General features: G+C 50.5%; 1 protein-coding gene across 2 annotated transcripts; it reads right to left on the reverse strand.

Moving 5' to 3' along the window:
* Nucleotides 1-1231: 1231 nt before the first annotated feature.
* Nucleotides 1232-4426, reverse strand: DNAJC28 (DnaJ heat shock protein family (Hsp40) member C28). Of its 2 annotated transcripts, none has more exons than XM_030951398.1 (3): nt 4323-4426; nt 3246-3443; nt 1232-2571 (listed from the first exon to the last, which is right to left on the reverse strand). In XM_030951398.1, the coding sequence occupies exon 3, from the start codon at nt 2519-2521 to the stop codon at nt 1424-1426; it is 1098 nt and encodes a 365-aa protein (XP_030807258.1). In that variant the 5' UTR covers nt 2522-2571; nt 3246-3443; nt 4323-4426; the 3' UTR covers nt 1232-1423. The 2 variants fall into 2 exon arrangements, with proteins under 2 accessions (XP_030807258.1, XP_030807267.1); XM_030951407.1 differs by having other exon boundaries at nt 3242-3443.
* Between the last annotated feature and the right edge of the window lie 6739 nt (nt 4427-11165).

Below are 11165 nucleotides of genomic sequence, written 5' to 3' on the forward strand. Positions count from 1 at the left end.
TTAACAGCCCAGTGTCAGCCAGAAAAATTCCTTCTGAAGGCCATTCTCTCCTGGCTTTTCTGTGTGCAGTAGTTGATATTCCTTAGTATTGACTAAACACTGCTCTTAAGAGCAACAAAATTATAGACAAGCCCTGAAACACTGAACTCCTCTAAACACCTGGGGAACATTAAAGTGGAAATTATTTTTTCCATCATCACTATAAATGTTGCAGAAGTGGATTTCTGTGCCTGGCAGGTTCTGATGGCATCAGTGCAAGGCTGATTTAAAGTGCCTCGGTCAGGTCACACCTGCTCCATTTAAACCCAAGTGGTTTTAGTAAGAACATAAAAATCCCTCAGTCTGCTGATTCACCCTTTATGGCACCTCTGGTACTGGAAGTGCTGATGCTTCTTTGTGAGCCAAAGTGGGTCCCATTTCCTGCAAACTGGCTTCTGTTTACCCTTGTGCCATGAACTGGATTTGCTCTTGAAATCTCCCACTGGATTTGTCTGAACAGCAATTCTGATCCAATTCCTGCAGATCCTAATGTGAATCAAAATGTGAGGTTTTTGAGAGTACCATGTCAAAGGACCTGCAGAAAAGTGTCTTTAATTCACAGTATCTTTAATTAAGTTTTTGTTATAAACAAGAATAAATTATGGAAACAAACATTCATACACAGAGCTGGAAGGTGTCCCTGCCCGTGGCAGGGGGTGTTCACCAATAAATAACTTTCCAAGACCTCTTTCTGTATTAAAGATGCAAAAATGGACTTGTGCACATGTACATTCCAAGCCAAGACATCCAGAACCCTCCCTTCACAGCCACTGAATTTACCCTTGAAGAGGTGAATGTACTTTTAAAAAACATGGAGAGAACCTGCCAAAAATTCATGAGTTGCAAGTATTGAAATAAGAGAGCAAAGGTCAAACAGGGCACAGCAAGATGTTTGCCTCCACTTTAATGTGCTTTTCTTATGCCTCCGTTTCCCCTTTGAAGTGATAAAAGCCTGTAAAAGTGATTAATTTGGAATTTCAGCAGAAGGAAAATGGACTGCAAGAGAAGAACTGATTTGTTGTTGCTGTGGTTTAACCCAGCCAGCAGCTGCTCAGGGATGGGGAGGTGGGGAGGGCACAAAAGGTGCTGTGCAAGCCCTGCCCAGTAATAAAAACACCCTCGAATGGTCAGCACTGCCTCCAACATGCAGCCCCAGGCTAATGATGAGAAAAATTAACTCTACCACAACCCAAACTGGCGCATTTCATTTAATAATATTTAAAAATAATTATTTATAATGCAAATGCTCATCACACAACCAAATTTCCTTCAAGTAGTGTAACAGCGTGGATTTGACATTTCCAGTGAACCTGAAATTTCTCTAGTGCTATATTTCATTAATAAAGTGCATTCAAAAACCTTGGCAAGAGGAATTAGTATGAAATTATTTCGGTGCAAGTTTTAACCACTTCAAGAGAGAAGACTTCCACCCAAACCTTTTGCCCTGTTCCCCCCCGTTTTCCTTCGTGCCTGGATCAGAAACCTTTTCCGCGACAGCCTCGTAAGTCTTTCGTGCTCGCAGGATCTCCTTGTCGGTGCTGAAATGCACCATCTGCCTGCTCAGGATGGGCACCACCAGGTTGAAGTTGTCAACTCTCTTGTTCAACTTCCTGATGTCTTCAGCGAACTGCTCGCAAACACGGCCCCACTGCTTCTGCTGCGACAGCGTCATGGGCTCCCCCAGCTTCCTCCTGGAGGCCACGATGCTCTTCCTCAGGCGCTCGATGGTCTCGCGGATCTCCTTCTGCAGCAGGATCCACTCGGGCTGGTAGCCGTTGTCGATGAGGATCCTGTTCAGGTTGTGGGTCATGGGGTCGATGTGGGGGCTGTGCGAGAACTTCTGCAAGGGCTTCCCTTTGCCGCTCAGGTTGTCGAAGTCTCCTTTGGCCATGGACTCCTGGATGAGGTCCTCCACCAGCCGCTCCACGGCCTGCGTGATCTTCACCTTCTTGCTCTGCCGCACGTCCTGGGCCCTGCTGAGGTCGCTGCCGGCGTAGCGGCTCTCCAGGCGCTGCTGCCGGTACTCCAGCACCTGCTCGGTGGCGCGGTCCACGCGGAACTGCATGTACTGCTTCTCCCGCTGGCTCGGCGTGCCGATGCCCACGCCCTCGAAGCTCAGGTAGTGCCTGTGCTGCAGGGACTTGGATTTGAACTGGTCTTCCTCCTCCTCGCCCGAGTCTGATTTCTGTTTGGCTGCCAGGTCGCCGAGCACCATCCTGTAGGCCTCCTCCACCCGTATGAAGGCCTTGGAATCGGCCATGCCGGAGCTGCTGTCCGGGTGGTATTTTTTGGCAAGATTGTGATAGGAGTTCCTGACGTCGTCGAGGGAACAGCCTTCCTCCAGCTCCAGAACTTTGTAAGAGTCCTTGACGTCATTTTTGGGTTTGTAACCCGACAACATCCTGCACAGAAACGGCTTCAGCTTCCTTGGGATCATGGCTCCCCGTCCCACGAAACAGTGCCCCATGTTGTTACTCAGCATGACACAAAACCACTGGGGATTTCTTCAGGTGCAGTTACATTATAAAGAACCTACAGACACATTTGGACAAAAACCATGTTAAATACCCTTTTTTTTCAAGAACTTCCAGGGCATAAATCTTATCTTTAGCCTGATATACTAAAGAAATCCCAACTGAAATTCAGCAGTATTTTTTTCTTTTACAGACTTTTACAGACTATTATTGAAATCACAGAATCCCAGAATGGTTTGGGTTAGAAAAAGCCCACCCAGTGCCAGCCCCTGCCATGGCAGGGACACCTCCCACTGTGCCAGGCTGCTCCCAGCCCCAGTGTCCAGCCTGGCCTTGGGCACTGCCAGGGATGCAGGGGCAGCCCCAGCTGCTCTGGGCACCCTGTGCCAGGCCCTGCCCACCCTGCCAGGGAACAATTCCTCACTCCCAATCTCCCATCCAGCCCTGCCCTCCCTAAGCTTAAAGTCATTAATTTACATTTCTAATTAATTAGTATTGAAGCAGTAGTATTACAATGTAAATGAAAATTAATTCTCAATTTACTTTTTTCCTGGTATGACAACAGGAACACAGCTTTGTTTTGCACTGCAGAATTCCCTGGAAGCATTTTTATCGCCTTTATTCTTCTACTATTTATTTTATTGCCTTTCAGCAAACATTGTAAACTGGAAATAAGCTTGATGCTAAGCAATAACTGCTGAAACAAATCCCTCCCTTCTCCTCTTTACCTACATTCATCAACGGCTCAATTTCCTACTCCCTTGGATCAAGCCCTACGACCTGGTACGATGGCAAAGGAGGTCACCACAGCACATTATTGGTATTTCACAGCAGCGTCTGGATCAGCACTCAGGTTACAGATTCACTGGGTCAGCCTTTGTATCCAGCAGTGGTCAACTTCCTTTGCTGCTGCCAGGCAGGGGCATAAACCTGGAATTCAGAACAGATCGATAGCAGTCAGTATGTCACTGTGTCAGCAATTCCAGTGATTCTGGGCTATCTGGGGACACAGCCAGGGCAGCACCTCAGCAGGGACAAAGTCAGTCCTTATGTAAAATCAAAGTATATAACACTAACTGCACACACCAGTTACACATCAGCCAACTCTTCTTTATTCATGGAAATCCTTAAGGAAATGCTGGATCAGTGGACCTAAAGACACAGAGAGGGCAACATCTCCTTTGCTCACTCCATCTCCAAACAAAAAACTAGGTCAAATCAACTCCTCAAGGTTAATCAAAGAATAAGTAGCATTTATGTCTTCTGTACAAACCAAACTGCCCTTCTCCCTTAACCCAGAGAAGGAAAAGGACAAGTACTTGGGACTGGATCAATCCTCAATATTTTCAGCTGGCTTTGATCCATGTAAGGCATTAACATTAAGTCATCAGCTTGTGATAATGGAGGTCATTAACACCTTTTATTTATGACCCAATGATTTCATTCCATCTGGGTGGCGGACAAAGATAACTACTAATTTTCCTACGGCCATAAAACCCCATGTAACTACTACTTAAAGAGAATGATCAATAAACACACTTTTAAAATTCAATTATTGCTCCGAAAGTGACTTTCTCATACCTGGGTAGCCCCAATATCAATAACCCTGTTGTCAAGATCCATATATAGAATCCTCACCTCCCGAGGGGGCCGGCTGGGAAAGGAGGGTTACTCCAGAGGTGTGAACCGAGCGATGCCGCTGGAATTTGGGAAGGGGGGATAGATTGGGCCTCCCAGGAGCCAGTCCCGCTCCCGCCCTCCCTGCTGCCCGGGGGCCCGCACCTGGAGCCCGGCCCGCCCCCGCCTCACCTGCCTGGTGCCGCCGGCCGGCCCCGGGAACGGGCCGGTAACGGACCCGCAGGAAGAGGAGGGGCCGCAGGAAGAGGAGGGACGGGCCGCGGCTCTAACCCCGCGCTCAAGGACAGAGAGAGGGGAAGGAACGGGCGGGGAAGGGAAGAAAGGGGCAAGACGGGAGGGTCGGGGAATGGGGAGTGAGAGAGATAGAGGAGAAGGGCGGGGGGAGAGGGAGAGAGAGAGGGGAAAAAGTGGAGAAGGAAGGGAGCAGGGTGGGAGAGGGTCCCGCTTGTCCTCGCTCTCCGCCAGGGGGCGCCCGAGCGGCGCCGCAGCCGTGAGGGGAGGAAGCCGTGAGGGGAGATGTGCCATGGAGGGGCCGTGAGGGGAGATGTGCCATAGAGGGGCCGTGAGGGGAGATGTGCCATGGTGGAGCTGTGAGATGTGCCATGGAGGGGCCGTGAGGGGAGATGTGCCATAGAGGGGCCGTGAGGGGTGATGTGCCATAGAGGGGCTGTGAGATGTGCCATGGAGGGGCTGTGAGGGGAGATGTGCCATAGAGGGGCCCTGAGGGGAGATGTGCCATGGTGGAGCTGTGAGATGTGCCATGGAGGGGCCGTGAGGGGAGATGTGCCATAGAGGGGCGTGAACCATAGAGGGGCTGTGAGATGTGCCATGGAGGGGCTGTGAGGGGAGATGTGCCATAGAGGGGCCCTGAGGGGAGATGTGCCATAGAGGGGCCCTGAGGGGAGATGTGCCATGGAGGGGCTGTGAGATGTGCCATGGTGGAGCTGTGAGATGTGCCATGGTGGAGCTGTGAGGGGAGATGTGCCATGGAGGGGCTGTGAGATGTGCCATGGTGGAGCTGTGAGATGTGCCATGGAGGGGCTGTGAGAGGAGATGTGCCATGGTGGAGCTGTGAGGGGAGATGTGCCATGGAGGGGCTGTGAGAGGAGATGTGCCATGGAGGGGCCATGAGGGGAGATGTGCCATGATGGGGCTGTGCATGGTCATCACAGCTCTGGTGGGCTGGGGAGCTCTGTAGCAAGGCAGCAGGGAGTGGGAGCAAAGAGAGGGAGTAGGAGGAAAGACAGGGAATGACAAACCTCTCCTGTAGGAGCATCTGAATGTCCCCTGCACGGTCGGGATGGACGGAGACGAGGGATCTCTGAAGCCAGGTCGTGGACATGCAGTTTATTGCAAAGGGCGTGAATTCAGGGCCCTGCTGGGAGCTGCCAGCCACAGCTCAGAGCAGGGCCGAGAGAAGGAGAGAGAGAGAGAGCAAAGAGAGAGTGAGAAACGGAGAAAAGAGACCGAAGTTCCTGTTACAATACATTAAATCATCTTCTGTGTTGAATATTCTGATTCTCAGTAACCAATCTAGTACAAGATACAAATCCTATAGTATTTACATACAGCCTATAAGAATCACTACATTACCATACTGTGTTACACTTTAAACCCCAAAAACTACTCTTTGGACCCCTCCTGCCAAGCTGTAGGGTCTGCTCTGACCCTTGGACCTGCCTGCAAGGAGAGGGTATTGTTTCATCAAAAAGGGGATTACCTTCTCGGCCACACCATTGTTTTCCCAGTGTTCAGTAACTAGGGCATCTCAAAGCTTGCTTTCATTTCAATCTCGTCTATAGTTTCTGTATTCTCAAAATCTTTTGCTAAGCAATCATATTGATAAGGCTTCCCTGTTCCATCCTCACCAACACTCTCGCAGTTAAGGCTGCACTCTGTGATTGAAGTGCTTGCTGTGGGAGCAGTGAGGACACGTCTCACCTCTGCCAAGCTGAACAAATTGCTGCAAAGAGAGGGCTGATACACAGCAGTTCCTGCTCCAAAATGAAAACTCTTCATCCCATTGCAGCTCAACAGCTCACGGTTTTCCTTGCTGTGTGTGAGCCCAGGGGCTGACAAAAGTCAGGCTGGTCTGCACATAGAGCTGCCCCTGTTCCTGTTGCAAACAGGAAAATGTTTCATGAAATCAGGAGGGTACAAAGTGGTTGTTGTTCCTGTGCTGCCCTTGGGTTATCCCTGTTCCACATTGCTGTGTGCACCTTCCTGCTGGAGGTGTCTGTCTTCAGTGTCCCAGTGGGAAGAGAACAAATAGTGGGAAGAGAACAAATAGTGGGAAGATGAACTAAAGAAGCAGAAGCGCCCAGGGTAGATGACACCGAGCTCTTCCCAGGGGATAAGAATGCATTGGAGCTGTCCAAAGGGACAATGCCAGCCAGCTCTCCCCAGGGGCCAAGCAGAGTGACCAGGAGGCATCCCAGGGCCAAGACTACCACAGGAAAGAGCTGTCCCAAGGGGATAGTGACAGTGAGAGTGGGTCAGAGATTAATGTAGCAGTTGTGTAGCAATAAGTCAAATTAACAAACTATTAATATATTGCTAAAAATAAGTGTTTAACAAAAGGTTTTGATTATTTTGTGGATGCTCCAGCTTTTATTGTTGCTTTTGTCCTTGAGCATTTATGATTCTTGGGTGCTTCCTTCCCCTTATGAGTGGGTGATCACAACACGTTAATAAAAATGCTGCTTTTCCCAATTGGGCTTGTCCATGCCTGGTCTACCTCGAGAGCAAGGCAGGTGCTGGCAGCATAAATAGTCATGGAATCATGGAATGTCCTGAGCTGAAGGGACCCCCAGGGATCCCCAGTGCCAGCCCTACCCTGCCCAGAGCCCACCAAGCCCAGCCTGGGCATCCCTGGCAGCGCTGGCCAAAGGCTCCTGGAGCTGTGGCAGCCTCGGGGCCGTGCCCATTCCCTGGGCAGCCAGGGCAGTGCCAGCACCCTCTGGGCAAGAACCTTTCCCTCAAATCCAACCTAAATCCCTCCTGGCCCAGCCCCAGCCACTCCCTGGGTGCTGTCTCTGTGCCAGAGCAGAGATTGGAGCTTCAGGGAAGAGTGACTCATCTGCAGATTTCCTGACTCCATCTCCCTCCAGCACTTCTCAGAAAAGTGACAGCACACAGGTGAACTTTAAAAAGTTATTCTTGCACTATTTGCATTTATTCTTGCATCATTCACTTGCACAAGCCCAGTCTCAGCTGTGTCCCACACTGCACAGCCCAACACCTGCTGTGCCACCACAGCTGGAGCAGCACCAGGCCTCACACAGGGGGGCATAGTTTAGGAGCTCTTGTTTATTATAGCTTGTCTGTAAATAGAATTGTTTAACCAGGAGGGACTGAGGAAACAAGACATTCACAGAAACTGAAATCAGTTAAAATTGCATTATGAGAAACAGTGCTGCCTGATGCATACCTGTTACAAATGCCTTAAAAACCAAAAGGAGCCATTTTCACACTACAGATATTTCACTGAGGAATAGTTAAATGTGCTGTAAATCAACAATAGAAATTAATTGCATTTTATTGAAAGAAAGGGTAACTTTATCTTCTATTGCCAGACAATTTTAATAATGCCTTCAAAATTTTTAGGGTCATACAAATTCCACAAACAGTAGAATTTTTCTCTGTTTTTCTTAAAAGAGAAAAAGAAAAGGAAACTAGTCCATACCATTTGTTTGGCAAAAAGCAAAATGTGCACTAAAAAGCCAGGGTGAGATGGGGAAGAGGGAGCAGCACCCCTCAGAGGGTGGGCAGGCCCTGGCACAGGGTGCCCAGAGCAGCTGGGGCTGCCCCTGGATCCCTGGCAGCGCCCAAGGCCAGGCTGGAGCAGCCTGGGACAGTGGGAGGTGTCCCTGCCATGGCAGGGGTGGCACTGGGTGGGATTTAAGGACCCCCCAAAGCATCCTGTGATTCCCTGAAGAGCTGGGCTGGAGACAGGGCCAGCCCTTGGACCAGCACCATGGCCCCACACCCAGCCTTTTCCTCCTCCTGTGTCACACCACAGTCCCCTTCCCATGGAGCAGCTCCCAGAACTGGCATGGATTTCCCTCCCATCCATCACCCTTCAGACACCCAGCCACTTGTGGAGGATGGAGGGAGGGCAGAGCTCCTGCTGCTCACCAAGCTCTGACCCTTCAGCTCTGTCCCTATTTCTTCTTTCTGCCCCTCTCCTGTGCTCAGGGCAGGGGCAGGACCCAGGGGCTGACGGGGGCTTGGAGGAAGCCCCAGTTCCCTTTGCTTGCACAGCCCTGTCAGATGCCAGAACTGGTCCCCAAACCCAGGGACAGTGACACTTGACAGCTTTACAGGCAGCCAAGGAATTGACCCACGGTCACAGCAGAGCCTTTGACAACTCTATCAAGTAATTAGGGCCGTTTAACAGACTCTCACTGCAGTTCTTTATTTTTTTAATGAGATCCTAAATATATCCTACATACAGAAAAATAATTTCCTGAGGACACTCCTTCTTTTAAACTATTTAAATGAACAAACAATACTGGGTGCCTTTAAACGCTTTTCTGTGAGATTTCCTTGGTATTTGACAATGACAATAGAGCTGTGGTTTTGTACTGTATGTTCAATAATCACATATATATCTATAAGCATGTACTGAACTCTGGATACAGCAATGTGCACGTAGGACAGGAGTGGAGAGGCTGAACAAATGAAGGGCAGATGTGGAATGTACACACAGAGCAAACCCTCAAAGCAGTTTCTCCTGATTCCCAGCTTCTCCCTGTTTCAAGGGCTTTGACTGCTGGATTTGAATGAACTCACTGTGACAAGCAGAGCAGTCTGCAAGCAGGCACTGCTGTTGGAGTCAGAGTCTGGAGTTGTCACATCTCAGTTTTGAGAATATAAGAAAAAACGCCATTACCCACAATGTTTCCCACACCAATCCTCCTCACACGTAACAAAAAGTAACAGAATAATTTTTACAGGGTAAAAAAATTGTAAAATGAGCATTGAAAAAGTGCCCTCATAAAAACTCACATTGAGAAAATAATGAATAATTAAGTGCATCTAGAAAAAAACGTGCTGCAATCACTCAGCTATTTGGCTCAGTGTCAGCTCAGAGCCGGGCTCTGTCTCCCAGGTGCCCAAGTCCCTTCCCCAGCTCTGAGCAGCCTCTCCTGACTTTCCAGCCTGGCTTTCCATCAGCTCTGCCCTGGGCAGGCTCTCAGCATTTCTGAGCCAAGGCCAGCCTGGGCATGGTTTTATTTTACAGCACTTCAAGTGCTCAGGCCTTGGCAGGGGCTGCCCAGGCAGCTTTGCAGTGCCCATCCCTGCAGGTGTGCCCTGGAGGTGGCACTGAGTGCTCTGGGCTGGGGACAAGGTGCCCATGGGGCACAGCTGGCACTCCATGGGCTGGCAGGGCTTTGCCAGCCCTGGGGATTTGGGATTGTGTGACTCCAGGGATCATAGTCCTGTCTGGGAAGCCAGCAGTGCTGATGTGTTGCTGAGCTCCAAGGGCAGTGACACTGTCACCAGGGCATGTTCACAGCCGTCCTCCATGCACAGGGACAGGCTGAGCTTCTCCTTTAGCACTGGATTGTGAGGGATTCACTGGATCTCTGTGAGCCAAACTCCAGCCTTTCCTCATCAACGTCTGAGTAACCCCTGCTGGCACTGGCTGTGCATCCAGGGGGAGTGGGCCATCCCAAGCAATGGGGCTGTCACAGTTCTCCAAAATGGGGCAATCCCACAGGCTGCTACAGCACTTCCCTGGAAGTGTCCAAGGTTGGACACTGGGAGCAGCCTCGGACAGTGGGAGGTGTCCCTGCCCATGGCAGGGATGGCACTGGGTGGGCTTTGAGGTCCCTTCCAACCCAAACCCTTCTGGGATTCTCTGATGTCCATGACATGGGTTTCAGTCTGAGAGGGGCCCCTGAGTGAAGGGTCCCCCACTTCCAGCACCAAATGAGCCTCAGGCAGGTGCAGTCAAGGGCTTTTGGACTGCTGGATTTGAATGAACTCACTGTGACAAGCAGAGCAGTCTGCAAGCGGGCACTGCTGTTGGAGTCAGAGTCTGGAGTTGTCACATCTCAGTTTTGAGAATATAAGAAAAACGCCATTACCCACAATGTTTCCCACACCAATCCTCCTCACACGTAACAAAAAGTAACAGAATAATTTTACAGGGTAAAAAATTGTAAAATGAGCATTGAAAAAGTGCCCCTATAAAAACTCACATTGAGAAAATAATGAATAATTAAGTGCATCTAGAAAAAAACGTGCTGCAATCACTCAGCTATTTGGCTCAGTGTCAGCTCAGAGCCGGGCTCTGTCTCCCAGGTGCCCAAGTCCCTTCCCCAGCTCTGAGCAGCCTCTCCTGACTTTCCAGCCTGGCTTTCCATCAGCTCTGCCCTGGGCAGGCTCTCAGCATTTCTGAGCCAAGGCCAGCCTGGGCATGGTTTTATTTTTACAGCACTTCAAGTGCTCAGGCTTTGGCAGGGCTGCCCAGGCAGCTTGCAGTGCCCATCCCTGCAGGTGTGCCCTGGAGGTGGCACTGAGTGCTCTGGGCTGGGGACAAGGTGCCCATGGGGCACAGCTGGCACTCCATGGGCTGGCAGGGCTTTGCCAGCCCTGGGGATTTGGGATTGTGTGACTCCAGGGATCATAGTCCTGTCTGGGAAGCCAGCAGTGCTGATGTGTTGCTGAGCTCCAAGGGCAGTGACACTGTCACCAGGGCATGTTCACAGCCGTCCTCCATGCACAGGGACAGGCTGAGCTTCTCCTTTAGCACTGGATTGTGAGGGATTCACTGGATCTCTGTGAGCAAACTCCAGCCTTTCCTCATCAACGTCCTGAGTAACCCCCTGCTGGCACTGGCTGTGCATCCAGGGGGAGTGGGCCATCCCAAGCAATGGGGCTGTCACAGTTCTCCAAAATGGGGGCAATCCCACAGGCTGCTACAGCACTTCCCCGGGAAGTGTCCAAGGTTGGACACTGGGAGCAGCCTCGGACAGTGGGAGGTGTCCCTGCCCATGGCAGGGA

The sequence above is a fragment of the Camarhynchus parvulus genome, chromosome 1 (genome assembly GCF_901933205.1).
Source record: "Camarhynchus parvulus chromosome 1, STF_HiC, whole genome shotgun sequence".
In the NCBI taxonomy this organism is placed as follows: Eukaryota; Metazoa; Chordata; class Aves; order Passeriformes; family Thraupidae; genus Camarhynchus; species Camarhynchus parvulus.

What these genes read in the sequence shown, in the direction of transcription:
- DNAJC28 (XM_030951398.1), bottom strand. Translation starts at nt 2,521, where the DNA reads ATGCTGAGTAACAACATGGGGCACTGTTTCGTGGGACGGGGAGCCATG.